This window comes from Eleutherodactylus coqui, chromosome 7 (assembly GCF_035609145.1).
Source record: "Eleutherodactylus coqui strain aEleCoq1 chromosome 7, aEleCoq1.hap1, whole genome shotgun sequence".
NCBI classification, from domain to species: domain Eukaryota; kingdom Metazoa; phylum Chordata; class Amphibia; order Anura; family Eleutherodactylidae; genus Eleutherodactylus; species Eleutherodactylus coqui.
Window position 1 is genome coordinate 169,377,614 of NC_089843.1, and position 21,850 is coordinate 169,399,463.

General features: G+C 45.2%; 1 protein-coding gene across 1 annotated transcript in view; it reads right to left on the bottom strand.

Annotated features, from left to right (window-relative positions):
* Positions 1-543: 543 nt before the first annotated feature.
* The window catches only part of LOC136573619 (alcohol dehydrogenase 1-like), a 43,278-nt gene continuing 21,971 nt past the window's right edge, over positions 544-21,850 (bottom strand). Inside the window, exons 4-9 of the mRNA XM_066574891.1 lie at positions 21,231-21,318; positions 19,934-20,153; positions 15,783-16,043; positions 15,478-15,613; positions 13,250-13,388; positions 544-696 (exon numbers count right to left, since the gene is read on the bottom strand). Of these exons, the coding sequence (XP_066430988.1) occupies positions 672-696; positions 13,250-13,388; positions 15,478-15,613; positions 15,783-16,043; positions 19,934-20,153; positions 21,231-21,318 (869 nt within the window). The 3' untranslated portion in view covers positions 544-671. The remainder of the gene's footprint in view (positions 697-13,249; positions 13,389-15,477; positions 15,614-15,782; positions 16,044-19,933; positions 20,154-21,230; positions 21,319-21,850) is intronic.

Consider the following 21,850-nt stretch of genomic DNA (forward strand, 5'->3'; position numbering starts at 1 on the left):
ATGACCCTTCATAGATTTCTTGTTGTGTACAAACAACATGCCAGGCAAAATTGCTACAACCTGCAATAGACATAACACAGTGTAACAAATGATGCAAGCCATTTGGAGCCTTTGTTTAGTGCTCTTTGAATTCACATATCGTGCACCAACCCTGAGGCCCTATAGTTGGCAGAACACAGTGTATCAGTTTATATCTAAAGTGTTCCTTTAATTCATTTGAACAGTACAGGCAGGCTTTTCAATTTACACTAGATACAATAAAGGATGCACATGTATTAGTTTATGCAGACAACTTTCCTGCTCCCACTACCGAAATGACAGAAAAAAAATATTTGCACACATTTTGCAGACCTGTAAAAGGCAAAATTTTATTATTTTTGGCAAATACTCACTAGTAATACCAGTATTTAAAATGATACCTCACAAAATTGAGCTTCACATTGTAATAATCCATCAGGACAGCTCAATTGTGTTATTAATGGATGCTGCAGTACAAGGAGAACCCTGGTAGATCTTCAAAGCTATTAGTACACACTGATGATATTCTGTAAATTTCAACTTTCCGCCATATAATCCAAATGAATACATTTCTTGTAATAAATGAATATTGCAGCTTGCATGTAGACAATGTGGGTGATTTCTTCGTTAGATGAGGACCAGGATTAGGCTCTTCAAAGACACACCACTGAACGGATACTAGCAGAAGAAAATACATTTGTTAGACATCTACGGTACATACAGTATTAACCCCTTAGTGACGGAGCTTTTTTGCTTTTTTCCATTTTTGTTTTTTCCTACTCCCTTTTAAAAAATCGTAGCTCCTTAACTTATCCATCAACGTCGCTGTATGTGGGCTTGTTTTTTGCGGGATGAGTTGTATTTTTCAATGGCACTATTTATTGTACCATATAATTTACTGAAAAACTTTTAAAAAATTCTTAGCGGAGAGAAATGGAAAAAAAACGACATTCCACCATCTTGCGGTGCGTCCTGTTTCTACAGCACACAAATTGCAACAAAAATGAACTGATATTTTTATTCTACTGGTCAGTACGATTGCTACAATACCAAACTTGTATAGTATTTTTTTAGTAGTAGTAGTGTCAGCTGTAATAAACAGCTGACGCCCGCGCTGTATGGAGGGAGATAGCGGCGCTACCTCCCTCCATACACGTCCTGCAACAGCAGGACGTAGTTTTACGATAGGGCTGTCACTAAGGGGTTAAGCTATTTTTCACCTTTTAAAGACCACTGTGTGGAAATATTTATCCATCCCTAAAGAAATCTTGCTTCTGCTTGAATTTTTTTTGGTTGTTCTGGAGAAATTACAATTAATTCTTTAAAGGGAATATGTAATTAATATGAAAACAATATTTATAGAATTTGATCATTTTTTACACAGATTTAACGATTTTTTTAAATTTCAATGTAACAATCTACAGTTTTCATACTGAGCAATAAGCCTAATAATATTCTGACACTGCTGAAAAGTTTTTTTCTACAGAACCCAACGTCATCTCATCATCACAGGTAGGATTACAATGAAAGGTTCCAACTATGTAAAAACTAGTCATCGTTAGGAAATTATAGTACCAGTGCCTCTGGTGGTGCAATGTGCCACACAGCTGTGCTACATGCTACATCCATCCTGATCCCCAGACATCACATGCATAGCTTTACTACATCCATCCAAACCCCCACACATTACACACAGCTCTACAACATCCATCCTGACCCCGCACACACAGCTCTACTACATCCATCCTGATCCCCAGACATCGCACACACAGCTCTGCTACATCCATCCTGATCACACACAGCTCTACTACACCCATCCTGATCCCCAGACATTACACACACAGCTCTACTGCAGACATCACACACAGCTCTACCATCCATCCAGATACCCAGACATCACACACACACACAATTTGAAGGACCTGAAACAGTCATGTAATCAGGGGCTGAGCTCAGAGACCATGGGACTGATCTCATGACAGTGACATTATCAAAGGTCCCGTCAGCTTACAGCTGCTGTCAGGCTCTGCATTTAACAACCACTTGTCCATGAGTGAGTTAGAACCTGTGATGATGTCACCGTTATGTGATCGGGGCGGAGCATGTGAAGCACTCACAAATGGACAAGTGGTCGTTAGTAGATTGATAACAAGTCCACCATTCACAATGGCTAATCGCATACATATATAGATGAATGAGGAAGCACTGCTTCTACATACAGTTGGTTGCTAGAGAGTCTCATGACATCATTAATGACATCACATGGATTTTCTCTGCAAACTGGAGCAAAACAGCAGGCAGAGATGACATGATGTGCACACTCTCTGCACACCTATGAATACAGATCATGGTAAGAGTGTCTGTTATCGCAGTTTATCAGTGATCAGTATGCATGGACAGTAGGGTAAGCACAAATAATGTGTTCCCTGCTAATCTCTTCCCCCAAAATAAAAAAAAATAAAAAAAATGAATAGAGTGAAATGTGAAAAAATAAGTGAAGAAAATCAAATACAAAAAAAAAAAAGCTGCCTTCCTACTCATAGGATATCCACCTCTCCAAACCCTGTACACCAATTTTAGACATCTTGCTTGATCGATGCATATTATATAAAAGCCAGATGCTCATGCATTAATAAATTCCTGTCACATAGAATGTATGTTACATACAATAATTACCCCCAACACCAACTGTAATTTGTTCTACCATGACCCCATCAGCTTTTGTGCCCTTAATTAAAAACAAAATTCTGTGGTTGGCTTATTATAATCCAGAAGCTGCAGCTAAAGCTAAGAGGTAGAGATACATTTTATAGCTAATTAGCTGATATACCTGGCTTCACCCGAGTAAATTTGGTACATGTGTTTACTAGAGATGAGCGAGCATCAAAATGCTCGGGTGCTCGTTACTCGAGACGAACTTTTCGCGATGCTCGAGGGTTCGTTTCAAACCCCATTGAAGTCAATGGGCGACCCGAGCATTTTTGTATATCGCCGATGCTTGCTAAGGTTTTCATTTGTGAAAATCTGCAAAACCCAAGAAAGTGCTGGAAACGACACAGAAACGGATAGGGCAGGCGAGGGGCTACATGTTGGGCTGCATTTCAGGTTCCCAGGTCCCACTATTAAGCAACAATAGCCGCAAGAGTGCCCCCCCTCCCAACAATTTTTACTTCTGAAAAACCCTCATTAGCATGGCATACCTTAGCTAAGCACCACACTACTTCCAACAAAGCACAATCACTGCCTGCATGACACTCCGCTGCCACTTCTCCTGGGTAGCATGCTGCCCAACCCCCCCGCACGACCCAGTGTCCACAGCGCACACCAAAGTGTCCCTGCGCAGCCTTCAGCTGCCCTCATGCCACACGCTGGCCTCATAGCCACACCACCCTCATGTCAATTTATAAGTGCGTCTGCCATGAGGAGGAACTGCAGGCACACACTGCAGAGGGTTGGCATGGCCAGGCAGCGACCCTCTTTAAAAGGGGCGGGGCGATAGCCCATAATGCTGTACAGAAGCAATGAGAAATCCAATCCTGTGCCACCTCCATCAGGAACTGCACACGTGGGCATAGCAATGGGGAACCCATGTGCCACACACTATTCATTCTGTCAAGGTGTTTGCATGCCCCAGTCAGACCGCGGTTTTTTTATAAATAGTCACAGGCAGGTAAAACTCCGCAATGGGAATTTCGTGTGCACCCACAGCATGGGTGGCTCCCTGGAACCCACCGGCTGTACATAAATGTATCCCATTGCAGTGCCCTGGACAGCAGAGCTAACGTCAGATTAAATGCAGGTGGGCTTCGGCCCACACTGCATGCCCCAGTCAGACTGGGCTCTTTATAAGTAGACACATGCAGTTACAACTCCGTGTGGACCGACAACATGGGTGGGTCCTAGGAAGCCACCGGCGGTACATAAATATATCCCATTGCATTGCCCATCACAGCTGAGGTAACGTCCGATTAAATGCAGGTGGTCTTCGGCCCACACTGCATGCCCCAGTCTGACCGGGGTTTTTAATACATAGACACTGGCAGGTACAAATCCCTAATGCGAAGTCCCTGTGGACCCACAGCATGGGTGGCTCCCTGGAACCCACCCGCGGTACATAAATAAATCCCATTGCAGTGCCCAGCACAGCTGAGGTAACTTCAGGTTTAATGCAGGTGGGCTTCGGCCCACACTGCATGCCTCAGTCAGACTGGGGTTCTTTAGAAGTGGACACATGCAGTTACAACTCCGTGTGGACCGACAGCATGGGTGGGTCCCAGGAAGCCACCGGTGGTACATAAATATATCCCATTGCATTGCCCATCACAGCTGAGGTAACGTCCGATTAAATGCAGGTGGTCTTCGGCCCACACTGCATGCCCCAGTCTGACCGGGGTTTTTAATACATAGACACTGGCAGGTACAAATCCCTAATGTGAAGTCCCTGTGGACCCACAGCATGGGTGGCTCCCTGGAACCCATCGGCGGTACATAAACCTATCGCATTGCAGTGCCCTGCTCAGCAGAGCTAACGTCACATACAATACAGGTGTGCTTCGGCCCACAGTGCATGCCCCAGTCAGAGTGATAATATGTACCTTAACAGTAACCGTGTTGGTGGGAATGTGGTGGCGACTGCGGACCTAGTAGCGTGGTTTTATTTAGTTGGTTTTTGGAATGTGGCCAGGATTAAGTGGGCCGTGGCGGGGGGATGGTGGTTGGGCTCTCTTGTTGTCGGTAAAGGTGAAATTCTTGGACTGCCACCAGATGGACCAATGCAAAGGTATTTGGCAAGAATGTTTTCATTGTTGGAGGAGGAGGGGGATGTTTTTAAGGCACTACGTGTCCTCTCCACGTGTCCGTGGTTATATGTACCTTAACAGTAACTGCGTTGGTGGGAAATGGCCTTACCACCATCATGTTTTTGGGAAGCCTCCGTTTCCACACCCCAGTGACATAGCATTAGCAGCGGTATAGGCAGAGCCCAGAATTAGTAACATTTCAGCGGTAGCATTAGGGACAGGCCCCAGTAACATATCACTAGCAGCATTATACGGGGAGCACAGTATTAGCTCCATTTCAGTAGTAGTAGCAGTCCAAACAGGCCCCAGTAACAATTCCGAAGCAGCAGTATAGGGGGAGCACAGTCTTAGTTCCATTTCAGTAATAGTAGCAGTCAAGACAGGCCCCAGTAACAATTCCGAAGCAGCAGTATAGGGGGAGCACAGTATTAGTTCCATTTCAGTAGTAGTAGCAGTCAAGACAGGCCACAGTAACATTCCCGTTGCAGCAGTTTAGGGAGATAACAGTCTCTTTCACATTTCAGTAGCTGCAGTATAGACAAGGCCCCAGTTACATTTATGTAGCTAAAGTGTAGGCCAACCCCACACACCTTTCTGTACCATGAGTGCAGGCGAAGCCCATAAAAATTACTAGGATTACACTGTAGACGAGGGCCCAAGAAAATCGGTGTACCAACAGTACTAATGTACCTCAGAAAAATTGCCATGCCCAACCAAGAGGGCAGGTGAAACCCATTAATCGCTTTGGTTAATGTGGCTTAATTTGTAACTAGGCCTGGAGGCTGCCCAGTTAAAATAAAAATTGGTTCAGGTGCAAGTTTCAACGCTTTTATGAGAATTGAAACGTATAAACATTGTTTACAAAAGTCATATGACTGAGCCTTGTGGGCCTAAGAAAAATTGCCCGTTCGGCGTGATTACGTGAGGTTTCAGGAGGAGGAGCAGGAGGAGGAGGATGAATATAATACACAGATTGATGAAGCTAAAAGGTCCCCGTTTTTGATGGTGATAGAGAACGATGCTTCCATCCGCGGGTGCAGCCTACATATTGTTTAGGTACCGCTGCTGTCCGCTGGTGGAGAAGAGAAGTCTGAGGAAATCCAGGCTTTGTTCATCTTGATGAGTGTAAGCTTGTCGGCTCTGTCAGTTGAAGGGCGGGTACGCTTATCCGTGATGATTCCCCCAGCCGCTCTAAACACCCTCTCTGACAAGACGCTAGCCGCAGGACAAGCAAGCACCTCCAGGGCATACAGCGCGAGTTCAGGCCACGTGTCCAGCTTTGACACCCAGTAGTTGTAGGGGGCAGAGGCGTCACAGAGAACGGTCGTGCGATCGGCTACGTACTCCCTCACTATCCTTTTACAGTGCTCCCGCCAACTCAGCCTTGACTGGGGAGCGGTGACACAGTCTTGCTGGGGAGCCATAAAGCTAGCAAAGGCCTTGGAGAGTGTTCCCCTGCCTGCGCTGTACATGCTGCCTGATCTCCGCACCTCCCCTGCTACCTGGCCCTCGGAACTGCGCCTTCTGCCACTAGCGCTGTCGGATGGGAATTTTACCATCAGTTTGTCCGCCAGGGTCCTGTGGTATAGCATCACTCTCGAACCCCTTTCCTCTTCGGGTATGAGAGTGGAAAGGTTCTCCTTGTACCGTAGGTTCGAGCAGTGTGTACACCCAGTAATCCGTAGTGGCCAGAATGCATGTAACGCGAGGGTCATGAGAAAGGCATCCTAAGATGAAGTCCGCCATGTGTGCCAGGGTACCTGTACGCAACACATGGCTGTCCTCACTAGGAAGATCACTTTCAGGATCCTCCTCCTCCTTCTCCTCAGGCCGTACACGCTGAAAGGATGACAGGCAAGCAGCATGGGTACCCTCAGCAGTGGGCCAAGCTGTCTCTTCCCCCTCCTCCTCATGCTGATCCCCCTCCTCCTCCTCCTCAACGCGCTGAGATATAGACATAAGGGTGCTCTTACTATCCAGCGACATACTGTCTTCCCCCGCCTCCGTTTCCAAGCGCAAAGCGTCTGCCTTTATGCTTTGCAGGGAACTTCTCAAGAGGCATAGCAGAGGAATGGTGACGCTAATGATTGCAGCATCGTCGCTGACCTTCTCGGTAGACTCCTTAAAGTTTCCAAGGACCTGGCAGATGTCTGCCAACCAGGCCCACTCTTCTGTAAAGAATTGAGGAGGCTGACTCCCATGTTGGAGTTGGTATTCCACAATAGCTCTACGCTGCTCATAGAGCCTGGCCAACATGTGGAGCGTAGAGTTCCACCGTGTGGGCACGTCGCACAGCAGTCGGTGCACTGGCAGATTAAACCGATGTTGCAGGGTCCGCAGTGTGGCAGCGTCCGTCTTGGAACAGGTCTGATAAGCGTGGGTAGCTTTTCAGAAAGCGCTGAACCACCAAATTAAAGACGTGGGCCAGGCATGGCACGTGTGCGTGAGGCTGCCGAGCTGCAGAGCCGCCACCAGGTTACGGCCGTTGTCACACACGACCATGCCCGGTTGGAGGCTCAGCGGCGCAAGCCAGCGGTCGGTCTGCTCTGTCAGACCCTGCAGCAGTTCGTGGGCCGTGTGCCTCTTCTCTCCTAAGCTGAGTAGTTTCAGCACGGCCTGCTGACGCTTGCCTACCGCTGTGCTGCCACGTCGCGCGACACCGACTGCTGGCGACATGCTGCTGCTGACACATCTTGATTGCGAGACAGAGGTTGCGTAGGAGGAGGAGGAGGAGGGTGGTTTAGTGGAGGAAGCATACACCGCCGCAGATACCACCACCGAGCTGGGGCCCGCAATTCAGGGGGTGGGTAGGACGTGAGCGGTCCCAGGCTCTGACTCGGTCCCAGCCTCCACTAAATTCACCCAAGGGAGATATAGTGGCCCTGCCCGCCTGTGCTTGTCCACGTGTCCGTTGTTAAGTGGACCTTGGTAGTAACCGCGTTGGTGAGGGTGCGTACAATGTTGCGGGAGACGTGGTCGTGCAGGGCTGGGACGGCACATCCGGAAAAGTAGTGGCGACTGGGAACCGAGTAGCGCGGGGCCGCCGCCGCCATCATGTTTTTGAAAGCCTCCGTTTCCACAAGCCTATACGGCAGCATCTCCAGGCGGATCAATTTGGCTATGTGCACATTTAACGCTTGAGCGTGCGGGTGCGTGGCGGCGTACTTGCGCTTGCGCTCTAACAGTTGCGCTATCGATGGCTGGACGCTGCGCTGAGAGACATTGCTGGATGGGGCCGAGGACAGCGGAGGTGAGGGTGTGGGTGCAGGCCGGGAGACGGTAGTGCCTGTGTCCTGAGAGGGGGGTTGGATCTCAGTGGCAGGTTGGGGCACAGGGGGAGAGTCAGTGGTGAAAATCGGAGGCGGTGAACGGCCTTCGTCCCACCTTGTGGGGTGCTTGGCCATCATATGCCTGCGCATGCTGGTGGTGGTGAGGCTGGTGGTGGTGGCTCCCTGGCTGATCTTGGCGCGACAAACCTTGCACACCACAGTTTGTCGGTCGTCTGCACTCTCAGTGAAAAACTCCCACACCTTTGAGCACCTCGGCCTCTGCAGGGTGGCATGGCGCGAGGGGGCGCTTTGGGAAACAGTTGGTGGATTATTTGGTCTGGCCCTGCCTCTACCCCTGGCCACCGCACTGCCTCTTCCAACCTGCCCTGCTGCTGCCCTTGCCTCCCCCTCTGAAGACCTGTCCTCAGTAGGCTTAGCAAACCAGGTGGGGTCAGTCACCTCATCATCCAGCTGCTCTTCCTCCGAATCCTCTGTGCGCTCCTCCCTCGGACTTACTGCCCTTACTACTACCTCACTGATAGACAACTGTGTCTCATCGTCATCGTCCTCCTCACCCACTGAAAGCTCTTGAGACAGTTGCCGGAAGTCCCTAGCCTCATCCCCCGGACCACGGAAATTTTCCAAAGGTTGGGCATCGGTCACGATAAACTCCTCTGGTGGGAGAGGAACCGTTGCTGCCCAATCTGGGCAGGGGCCCAAGAACAGTTCCTGGGGGTCTGTCTGCTCCTCAGAATGTGTCATTGTAATGGAGTGAGGAGGCTGGGAGGAAGGAGGAGCAGCAGCCAGAGGATTCAGAGTTGCAGCTGTGGACGGCGTAGAAGACTGGGTGGTCGATAGATTGCTGGATGCACTTTCTGCCATCCACGACAGGACCTGCTCACACTGCTCATTTTCTAATAAAGGTCTACCGCGTGGACCCATTAATTGTGAGATGAATCTGGGGACCCCTGAAACTTGCCTCTCTCCTATCCCGCAGCAGTCGGCTGCGATACACCTGGATCAGGAGCTCGGCCTGTGCCCACACCCTGACTTGGGCCTCCGCGTCCTCGCCCGCATCCACGTCCTCTAGGCCTACCGCTACCCCTCAGCATGGTGTATAACGAGTAGAGCAGAAACAGAACGCTGTAATTAAATGTGCCGCTTATTGGCCTGTGGTTGGAGGCTGACTTCGCTTACGGAACGCACAGCAGAGCCAGGAAACAATTTTGCGCACGCCTGTAGTGAGACGTAGGTGCGTATGACTGAGCTAGTGGAATTCACAGCGCAGAAGCAATCAAGTGGCCAAAGGGCAGTGGTAGGCCTTAAGTATTTTGCTTCAATTTGTTTAAATGGTGAGCTGAAACACCAGACAGATACTGTATGCAGCGTATATTATGTATACTGTTTCCCTCTGGCGCTATGACGGCGGTGATGTAACGGGTACAGCAGAGCCAGGAAACAATGTTGCGCACGCTTGTAGTGAGACGTAGGTGCGTAGGACTCAGCTAGTGGAATTCATAGCGCAGAAGCAGTCAAGTGGCCAAAGGGCAGTGGTAGGCCTTAAGTATTTTGCTTCAATGTTTTTTAATGGTGAGCTGAAACACCAGACAGATACTGTATGCAGCGTATATATGTATACTGTTTCCCTCTGGCGCTATGACGGCGGTAATGTAACGGGCACAGCAGAGCCAGGAAACAATTTTGCACATGCCTGTAGTGAGACGTAGGTGCGTAGGACTGAGCTAGTGGAATTCACAGCAAGAGAACCAAGGCACAACACATGCAAACGACACTGGCATCCAGTCTGCCATGCATTGCTCCTACCTGAGATGTATGCATTCTGTTACGTTCGTTATTTCTAGTTTCTCCATGAACTAGAGAATAGCACACACGGAACACCAAAAGCTAGTGAACTGCGTAATGGACTCACAGGCAGACATAACATATAGACAGAACTAACAGACTGCCGACCAAAACATGCACTATACATACCTGCACACATAACAGCTGGAATTGCTAAAGAATGTGGGAGGTATTAGTTAGTGGATTGGTCAAGTAACTTAAGCCCATAAACCCACTTCAAGGGCATTCGTCTTGTGGGTCCCTACTTTAACGAGACAACTAACCGCAGGAAAGTTGCTTGCAAGCAGGACGATCATCCCAGTAGGGATGGCCACATGCTGTAAGCTAAGGACCTAACTTGACCAGAGATTGTAAAAAATACAAACAGCAAAGGACACAGTTCACACTAACACATCATTGAATACATACTCAACAGAACAGGACTGTTCACATCATATGTCTGTCTACCAGCTCAGACACATACAACACATTGCAGCTAGCCACAGAGCAACAAGCATGAATACAAACACAAGAGGGAACAAGGAACAGCAGCTCTCTCAAGCCAGAAGGCTGATATTTATATGCAACAGGCTGGCTGGAGAACACCATACGCCAGCTCAATCATGCCACACCTGTGGAAATGTGCTCCTGGAAACCCATAGTACTACAGGTCCCAGAAGCAGAACCTAACACACACAGTATATACACATAGAGGTACATATAGGTGAGGTAGATTCTCCTCAGTACACAAATAATTTCCTAAGCTTTATGGTTTCTGAAAAAAGAACTCTCTCATGTTCGCGCGGATTATCACTGTTTTTCATGCTTAGAATTAAATACTGATCCATTTGCTTTTCTTATTTACGACCGAAAGAATGGTCAAGACAAATATCATGTTTGTACGACATCAGGAAGTTAGAGAATTAAATTAGGTACATTTCACAGGGGTGCCAATACTTTTGCACTTGGCATTAAATAATCAAGTTGTGACCCCCTCACTTTTCATAGTTAGGAACTAAAGAATGGTCATGCCAAATTTCATGTTTGTATGGCATCAGAAGTTACATTACATGGGAATACCAATACTTTTGCAATTAGTATTGAATAATCGTGTTGTGACCCCTTTACTTTTCCTATTTAGGACCTAAAGAATGCTCCTGCCAAATTTCATATTTGTACGACACCAGGAAGTAAGAGAATTAGATTAGGTACCTTTTCACAGGGGTGCTAATACTTTTGCACTCAGCATTGAATAACCGAGTTGCGACCCCTTTGCTTTTTCTATTTAGGACTTAAAGAAGGATTCTACCAATTTCATGTTTGTACAATAGCGGGAAGTTAGAGAATTAATGGTGAGTCAGTCAGTCAGTGAGTGAGTCATTCAGTGAGGGCTTTCACCTAGATAGATAGATACAGGGTTTTTTTTTTGCACTATAGCAACATTATATACTACACAATGTGCAAACATTTGATGCTGTTATGCATGCAAGAATTAGAGGATTCATTTTGGGGTGAACATTATTCATTGAACTACATTAAAAAAAATAGCATGGAAAAAAAGAGGAAAAAACATCTTTCTTCCTATTTTTATTTTCCCAACAAAAAGATCTACAAAATTAATATCCATTCCAATTTTAAATAATATGAAAGCCCTATGTATGTCCAAAATACAAAACAAAAAAACGAGCATTTTTGGGTAGACTATAAAAAATAATCAAAAATCACCTGTAAACTATCCAAAAGGGGAAATTTGGCTCTGAGCATGAACACCCAAAACACCTGTGGTCATGAAACTTAATATTTTAAGCCATTTATCATCTGTAGTAGGTTTGTGTAATTTCTGTAGACTAGGTATGTTGGATCTTTAGAAGGCGTTTTGTCTTTGTAAAATACTTTTTATAAACATACTTCTTGCTCCCAGTAAGGCCTCATGCACACGGCCGTGATGGGCTCCGCAAGCGGAATACCACAGCGGAGTCCGTCCCGCCGCCCCCGCAAAGACCCCGTACTGACCTCCGGATCCGCTGCAAAGCTCCCACATGACATTGCTCGCGCACATACGCAGTACAGAGCATGAAGCACTGGCAGTGTCACATGACGCGCCGGCGGTGTCACATGACGCGCTGGCAGCGTCATATGACACAGCCGGCGGTGGGCGTGGCGCTTATTCACGCTATACTTCCACTGTGCTACTGTGCTGACGGGTGGCTTCCATTGACTACAATGGAAGCTGCCCACTCGTATTCCTGCAGCAAATAAGATATGCCGCAGGTAAATTCACTGTGCAGAATTCCACGGTAGAATTCCGCAGCGTGCACATTGAGCTATTAAGTTCAATAGAAACACGGCGGAAATCCGACCGTGGGCATTAGCCCTAAGATTCCGGAACTATACTCCAGATGTAAGATGTGCTCTGAGATTTCCAACAGGTCATGTGACCATGCTGAATCCTGATTCTTCCATTTCCAATGATGTAGCGTACCTCATAGGCCTTTTACTTCCAGCCAGGGGAACTGAACGTTACATCACTGGTGACACAGTGTTCATTCTCTGACTAGAACTGCTGAATCCTCAGTCAACTCGGACTTGGCTCTGCGACTAAGGTCCCTTCTGCATACCATACCACAAGGCTTTTCTGACTGTCTGACCCACTTTTGGATGTTAGCCATATCCAGGCCAAATTTTTTAAAATCAATAACCTTCAATACTTGAAGTTCCTGAATATGCTTGATAAAGGGTGTTGAGCCTGAAATGTCCAACTGTTCATTTTCTGCTACCGATAGAGTCTGGGAAAGAGGGACTCTTGGACACTGCACCACGTCAGACCTTCATGAGGAAGTGCTACCAAGCACAGCTTTAGATTCAGACTCAGTGGGCATGCGCAGAATCGTGCAGCTCGAATGCATGCGCTCCAGAAGTTGAATCTACAGTATGAATGGCTATAGGAGGCTGGAGTCTCAATAAGTATGGGCTGAAGTGAAGTAGGTGAGACTAGACTTTATATTATAGCGTGGCGAAATGGGCGGAATCAGTGCTCTGAGATGCGGTAGCAGTGCTCCAGTGCTAGAGGTACTACTCATAGGAATTGACGCCGCTGGCCAGAGGTGGAAGTGCTGCACTGCCATTATTGCACATGTAAACAAATGGACACAAGGTGAGCTCAGCAGCAAAAATAAAGTATGCAATTTGAATGCTGGATCATATCTTAGGCTGTGCTAAAAGTGGACAATTTAAAATTAAGCTTTGACAAAATCACTTTAAATATAAATATAATTTTTAGATATAGTAGTTTACAAATTTATTTTAAGACTTAAAGCATACCTCTCTCCCTTGCGCAGAAGTTCAAATCCTTCATTGATCTTCTCAAGTGGTAATTTGTGAGTTATCAGCCCATCAAGCTCAAATTTCTTATTCATATAGTCCTCCACAAGTTTTGGCACATCATCTTTACTCTTCCAACCTTTCCCAACAAACAAAATTATTATTCACAGTCCAGATGAAGCCGTTGACAAAAAGTGCATCAGGTGTGTCACCCCTTATTCCTCATAGATCCTAACCTCTTGCTGAGGAGGGCCCTCACTCCTATTCATCAGACTACTTATTAGTAACACTGTATGTAATGCCTTATTCAGTCTGTACATGTACCCGCTGGTTTGTAAAGTCCTGTGGTTAAGGTCGTTGCTATATAAAAAGATCACTATTAATTATCATTTTTACTGCATGATATTCAAAATTAAAAACGAATGCAACATATAATGGTGGAATTGCTTTTTTTTTTTAACAGTGTTTTCTTTAACCTGTGCAGACGCGCACCTTCACGACTTCCTGAGGACAGCCAACAGACATTCCTCCTCCACTTTGTGAGTGTCTGACCACTGCCACCAATTGATAGAGGGAGTGAGGAAGGAGAGAGAAAGTATGGAGGAAAATGAGGAAGAGGGTAATTGACAAGGCAGACAAGGATGACCTATCACATTCCATCTGGTACTTTCCCCATCTGGTCTGTGCTCCTATCTGTCTCTGCTGTACAGTGTACTAGCTGCAGGCATATTAAAGGATTAAGATAAAAAGCAGAGGGTCACTAATGTAAGGCGCATTGAGTTAACATCTTACCCTGTTTCTCCAAAAATAAGCTTTACCCCAAAAATAAGTCCTAGTTACTCTACATGCAAAAAAAAAAAAAAGAATGCATTATCTAGCAGGCTTTGTACAGATCTCTCCCGTTGCTCTCTAGAGGTTTGGCGAAGTTACTTTGGCAGTTTGTACAGCATCACTTCCTGGTTATGGGATTCATAAATCCCACCTCCAGGAAGCGATGGCTGTGATTGGTTCTTTGACTGCTGCTCAGTTAATCAATGCAGCACTGGATAAACCAATGCAATGGTTGTGATTGGTTGTGGCTCAGCCAATTCATAAATCCCACTTCTACAACGCGATGGCTGTTTATTGGTTCTTCCACCGCTGCTCAGCCTATCAATGCAGCATTGGATAAACCAATCACAGCCACTGTATTGGTTCATCCAGCGCTGCATTGATTGGTTCTTCAACCACTGCTCAACCAATCACAGCGATCGCTTCCTGAAGGCGAGATTTATGAATCCCGTAACCATGAAGTGATGTTGTATGAGTAGCCGAGGACTATGAGAAGTGCGTCGTGACTGTGGAGAGCAGCGGAAGGGACCTTGATCAATCCTGCTAGTTAAGTATAATAAAACATCTCCCAAAAATAAGACCTAGTGCCTCTTTTGGGACCAAAATTAATATAAGACGGTGTCTTATTTTCAGGGAAACACGGTAGTACTTACATATTTTTTACTTTAGTAACACTGATGTAAGGTAAATGGGAATACTTACTATAAGGGAATACTTTACTATAAATGTGGCCATTTAAATCTATGGGGCACATTTACCAAACTATTTTACTAGTTTTTGGCAAAAAAAGGCACAGATTTTTGTGCAAACAGGTTTTCGAGTAAAGAATTGTGACTTTTCTTGTTTCTGTGCCGCGACATTTTTAAGTGCACGGGGCTTGTCAGAAGGGGTCATGGCCACCCTGGATCGACAAATTTATGTATAATTTTAACCAAAAACTGGTGTAAATTATACCAGAAATGTAAATGTAAATGTGTGTATTCAATGCATGATACATCACGGAGAACTGTACTAAGCCCAGGGCTGGAAATGCCAGGCTTAAATTTCCCTCTGTGTCTCATATAATCTTCATGTGTGTAATATCACAAACTCCAATTTGCCTCACAGTAGCATTAGCAATGAGGCAGATGTACGTTAGTAACCCCAATGTGCCTCGTTTAAACTAATGTGAGCTACATGATGTTCTTAATTTAGTAACTTCAATGTGCTTCATTTGACTCAAATTCACCTTGATTTACTCAGAAATTCACCTGATGGCAGGCTCAAGTAAGTTGACTGTTATACAATGTAGTTAACTACCTCTGCGTTGTACAATACAAATGAGAATCACCACTAATGGCACAGCCTTTACACACGTTCTAATGCCGGAGCTCAAAAAGTTCTATATAATGTATTACCTCCAAAGACAGCTCCACACAGAATTCGCCCGGTCAGCATTAGCATTGGATCAAATGTCATGGTAGCATTCGAAGGAGCTAAACCTACAATCACAGTTTTTCCACCGCAAAAGAAACTGGATTTAAGAGCAGATGTCTAATGGAAAAACACAAAAAAGCATAATAAAATAAAGAACAACTCACTATGACTTGTATGGTTACAGTTCTGCTAAGATTGAACTGGGACCCTGATTTTCTAAGAGAGATGGCTGGCATTTATTGTTTCATAATTTACGATATTAAAAATGTTTTTGTCGTCCACGTACCATGATTCCAGTGTTTCCAATAACCTCAAAGGCATAGTCTACTCCGCCATCAGTCATCTCTGCCAACACTTCATGGATAGGTCGGTCGTAATCTTTGGGGTTGATACATTCAGTGGCTCCAAACTCTTTGGCTTTTGCAAACTTGTCAGGGTTTACATCAACTGCAATAATCTTGGCTGCACCAGCTACTTTACATCCAATAATCACAGACAAGCCAACTCCTCCCAGACCAAATACTACGCAGGAAGAGCCGGGTTTAACCTGTAATACGTGAAACAGTAGAAATGTTGCATCAACTATTGGAAATATGAAAAGCCAAAGTATTAAAGTGATTTTCCAGTCCTGTAAATATTGATGATCTATCCTCTGGATGAGTTACCTACACTACATCAGCCTGTCTCCAACATCAGGCACCTTACTGATCAGCTGATGCAAGTCTTTCGTCACGCCGCAGCTCCTTCACAACACTATTGTTTGCTCAGTGACCCACAGTGGTACTGTAACCCTCTCCCATTGGAATGTGAAAAATCACAATTGTGGGTTTTAGATTTACAGTGTTCACCATGCGGCTTAAATTACATGTTCTTTGTTCTATATACTACTATTGCGCAATGATAGAACATTTAATGATTTCATGGGGAAAAAAAATTGTTACTGCATTTCAAAAGCTATCATGTTCCATCAATGTAGCGAAAAGAGGGCTTTTTATTTTTTCTGCAGGACGAGTCCCTTTTGTAAAAAAAAACATTTAGAAGTACATATAAACTATTGATTACCGGTAACTTTTACAAGTGGGTAATGGAAAAAAAAATTAAATTCAAACAGTGTTTCGTAATGCTGTCAGGTGACAGCACAGCGAAGTTTCATCTACCATTTATAAATGCCACTGATAGGTTAAAAGAGAACTGCTCTGTCCTTTAAAGGGGTTAATAAGTTAAGTAATTAAAAAAAAAATAAATCTTCCATTAAAAAGAGAGAGAGAACACAGGGAGAGATGCTCTAGAAATGCTTTGCCAAAGCTGACAGACATGCTGAGGTCCTGGGCACCATCTCGAATAATCTGCTACCGGCAGGTTATGAATCTAGAATGTTTCCGCTACCTATTAGCAGCAGATTATTCAAGACACTGGCATGTACCAAGTGAAATGCAAAGAAACTATTTCTACTACTAAACAAGGAAAACATTAGAATTGTTAGCATGTAGGGTACAGGTGTCTTGTACATAGAGGCCCATAAACAATAAGGAAGCTTGTTCATAAACTAGTGAATATGGCCTCGTTGCAACTTGTGAATTGTCAGGATTTGACATTCGAAAGATATTCAAACCTGCTAGATTTCTTGTGAATGGCCACGTCCCATTAACGTACATGAAGCTGCGATGTACAGTAGCATCAGTATACTACAATAGGTATAATTGCAACATGTATATCTGCCAACTTTGCCATGTAGCCCAAGCCGGTATTAGTGTATCTTGACGCCACCAGGATGTCCTGGTGGAGTCAAGACTGACGGTGGGTGACGCCCCCTGAAGCTAATTGGTTCGACAGCTTGCAAGGCAGCAGGTCCTGTAAGGCTATGAAAAGTGTTTAAAAAAGCCATACAGCATCTGCAGGACAAGCTTAGTAGGCAGTGAGGCGATAGACCCGTGAAGTCGCTTGTCCTGCAGCCTACTAGTGCGGCCCCCATGTAACTTACTGATTCTGGCCACACCGCGGTGGGGGGAGGCACTGTCAGAGCAGGCCGGAGGATTGTGACCGCCAGCGCCGAAACATTCTCAGGGCCTTCTACTGCAGGACACTTGTGGACCCCAGCATGTCACTCATGGCGGCCGCAGCAGGGAAGGCCTCACAGCACCGGAAAGGCACTGTGACAACCGTCCGGACGCACACTCCTGCAGAGGCAGTAATGGGATGCCAGTGCGCAGCGGAACCGCATCAGCAACATCTGAGCAGGGCCCAACGATGGCCAATTGCTTGTGCGAGGTGGTGCAGCCTTATGAGAGCACACAGGCCCTGGAATGCTTGCAGCAGGTAGCCGCAGTGGGGGAACAGCGTCCCCTGTTCAGCCAGGAAGGAGGAAATTGTCAGCTGCTGTACGGGACGGAGGACTGAAAGGCATGCTGTGTGACAGGTGGTGGACCAGGACAGAGGGCTCATCCGTCGGGGTGTGCCAGTGAGTTATCCCTCTGAATTTCCGCGGAAGACAGCGGTGACAGTCCGTGCTTCATTGTGGGCATAGCTGTGTTGCCGCAGCTATGCACACACTGCTGCTAGGATGTTGTACGCTTTAACCAATCGGGAGCTGGGGGCGTGACAGGGGCCTTATCCCTGTCAAACCCCTAGTTCCTTGTGGCGTCAAGATACACTAATACCACCCAAGCCTTAGGCAGTTCCACTCAACTTTTCTCTAATGTTTTTGACTAGCTTTAGGATATGCCAGGGGCATCACTGGAAGAGGGGATTTTGGGCGTAAGCCCCACATCTTAGACAGTACCCAGGTAACTGCACTTTCAACTGCATCCTTTGGATGCAAATTCAATTGAACACTGTGGCAGAGAAAAGAGCTATTAGCTCCTTGCTCTGCCATCCTCTCTCATATGCCTTTTCAGGCTTGCAGCTTATGAGAACCACATGAAGGTGTGCAGCATTCTCCTAAGCTGCACGCATAAAGCGTATGAGCTCCATTTATTGTAGAAAAGGGTCTAGGTGAACAATTTTATTATTATTTTTAATGGGGGCACCATTTGTATTTTGGGGGCAGCATTAAGAGAGGGTCATACTAGGGGGAATTATTATTATTAAGTCAGAGCACTAATTCTTAATGTGGGTAAAACTGGGAGCCCTGGGTGGTATTGGGGCCCTCCAACAGCTCTGAGGAAAGGGGCTTACTTCCACCCTGGCCCATGTCTTGGTGGCAGGTATATGCCACCAACTGCAGAGGGGGGCTCCTCTCCTCCCAGAGGGATGGTTCAGCTACTGGGCTATAATTTGTTAAGTGAGCCAGATCACAGGTCTGCAGGAGAAGGGACAAAGGCTTGTGGTACATAACAGAGGCTGGGACAGACATGTTGCTTCAATGGTTTATTAATTGTTAACCGAACAGTATGAATTGTCAACCAGCTTTCAAATGATCAGAGGTATGCTATCTTCAACATTTTGTAGGAGTCAGTTCACAGTAATACTGGCAGTCTTAAAATTAACCCTTAGAGTCCAAGGACAAATCCAGACAGAGTCCACAATTGACTTGCTTGCTTTTTCAAAGGAGGGCACGTGGTGGTAGAACACATGGCTAACCACTGATGTCTGAGGGCAAGTATCCATCAGTCGTGACAGCTTGGGAGGTAACCCACAATTTGCACATCTTCCTCTGTGGGCTCTCTCTGCAGGCCAGATGCCAAAACAGAAGGCTGTGCCAGAGGGCATATTACAGCACCCAGCTGGCAGCCAAGTTCTCGCTGCGACAACTCTTGGCGTGGACTATGCCTATCTAATGTGCATCCATTTTATGGTGCTGGAGTGTCCAAGACATCCTGACACTCGTGATCCACTGCAGCCAACAAAACAGACATAAAAGGCTACAGAAATAGAAACAATAACAATACAGCACACCCAGAGATACAAACACAGCGAAAATACAAAACACAAGGCAGATCTCTACACTGAGTAGGGGAACTATTGCCCAGGAAAAGACACACTGCAAGGCACTTTTTACTGTTTGATGTACTATTCTAACCGCTGGGGCACAATATGGGGCATTGTGCTTGGCACTATTATTTTAAGGCTACTTTCTGTGTGGCATTATTTTTATGGGGATAATTGTAGTTATGACAGCATTATTTCTGAAGTACAGTATTTGGGGTCACTGCAGGTACAGTGATAGGGGCACATGTGGCAGCAACAGTCACAGAATTGGGAGTAGCAGCATAATGTGCAGTTTGTATATTATTATTATTATTAATAATAAAAGGTAGAAATTGTGCTTGAAAAATAATAAAAAAGTAATTAAACATAAAATATATTAGTATACAAATTTAAATGCAAAGTGATTGTCAGTGATACCAGTACTTATACAGTTTGTCATTAGCTGCCATAAAAATGAAGCTTCAATCAAAAAGGCACTGAAAATTGTTATATATCAGACCTAGATATTACCTTAGCAGTTTTTACAGCTGACCCATATCCAGTAGAGAATCCACAGCCAATGAGCCAGACCTTATCCAGAGGTGCATCCGGATGTATTTTAGCAACTGCAATTTCATCAACCACTGTGTACTCCGTAAAAGTGCTGGTACTGATGAAGTTATAAACAGGTTTCCCCTTGCAGGTAAATCTAGTAGTGTTATCCAATAGCAATCCACTGTATTTCCCAATGCTATTTTAAAGAAATGGAAGAAAATCATTAACTGGAAACCTTCTATATTATTAGGTTTGTCACTGTTATAGAATTATCTACTTAATTTAAACTAGATTAAAGAGGTTGTTTCATATATAGCTCTTTTGCTACAGAAAGTAGACAGTTCCATACATTGTGCAGCAGCCTACGATGGTATTGCAGGCTGAGTCCCATTCACTTTAATGGAACATAGTGTACAGTAACAACCCAGGCCTGCAGCAAAACAGTGGGAAGTGGGACAAGCCATTAAAGTGTTGCAGGATTCTCCAGAGAATTAGAAATGTTGATGATGATGATTATCCATTTAGTCGCATTGGACCTTTGGTCACTCTATGGATCAATGTTCTCCACACATTCCTATCTTTCACTGCTTCTTTCAGTACTGCAATTGACATGTTGGTGGTGGCCTTGATTGTATTTAGCCATCTTGTTCTTTGTTGTTTTGATCTTCTCTTTCCACTAACTTTCCACTGCCAAATATCAATACTGTTTCCAGTGAGTTAGCGCGCATCACGTGTCCAAAGAAAGATAGCTGCTGTTTGATTTTGATCTCTAGTGATATTTTCCGTCTATTGATCTCCGGTCCAGATTGCCTATTGCAATCAATTTTGGATCCAAGGAAGACGAAATATTGGACCGACTCAACTTCTTTGTTCTTAATTTTTATGTTCACTGTACTGTAGCCTACCGCGGTCATGACTTTAGTTTTTTTCCTGTTGAGGTACAGTCCCATGCGTTCACTTTCCTTTTGCAGTCGTTGGATAAGGTATTTCAGGACCCTTTCACTTTCTGCAAGCAGGGTGGTGTCATCTGCATATCGAAGGTTTGATATTTCTGCCACCGATTTTGACTCTAATTTCTAAATTGCATCTAGGATGAATATTGACTTGGGGTTTCAGAGCCTCACATGCCAAGTGATATTTAGAATACTGGATTCTTGTATCTGAAGGTCCTCTGAAGCACCAGATTTGGGGTACAAGTGTTGCTTTTGATTCATTATATCTGTAGCCCTGGGGTTAAGAGAACCTGAAATTATGAGATTACATAAATACTTACTCATTTTTGTAGCACAGATTACTGTCTGGATTTGTACAACATCTGCATGATCCACATTGAGGAACAAACAATGGTATGACTTTGTCTCCTGTAAGAAATACAATGTGAAAATGAATATATTGTTAGGGCTCAGTCAGACGGGCGTTTTTATGTGCACATGTTATTTGCGTTTGCGATCTGCATCTATATAGAACCGATGCTTTTCAATGGCAGCGGTCACATGTCCAATTCTTACATGCACATAAAATTCACACCTTCAAAAATAGCACATATTTGACAATGGACGTGGTCACGCAGTTTTTTTTACGCGCGCAGTGCGATCTTTTTTACGCACGAATAAACGCATGTAAGAAATGCCCATCTGACTGAGCCCTTAATGTACTGTTTAGTATACAAACACTTATACATGGACACTCAAGTCCTTGGACTATTTTGACATTTAAAGGGAAACTGCCATGTCTATCTGCAGGGGTAATATTAATGAGCAGGAGGAGCCAGCCAGACTAATGTATAGTCTTGTGGGAAAAGAATTAGTATAAAGTGGTCCTGCTCCATGATGTCAGCCAACCCTGTATGAGCATGTATGCAGAATAGCTGGCAGTCATAGAGAACGAGATCAC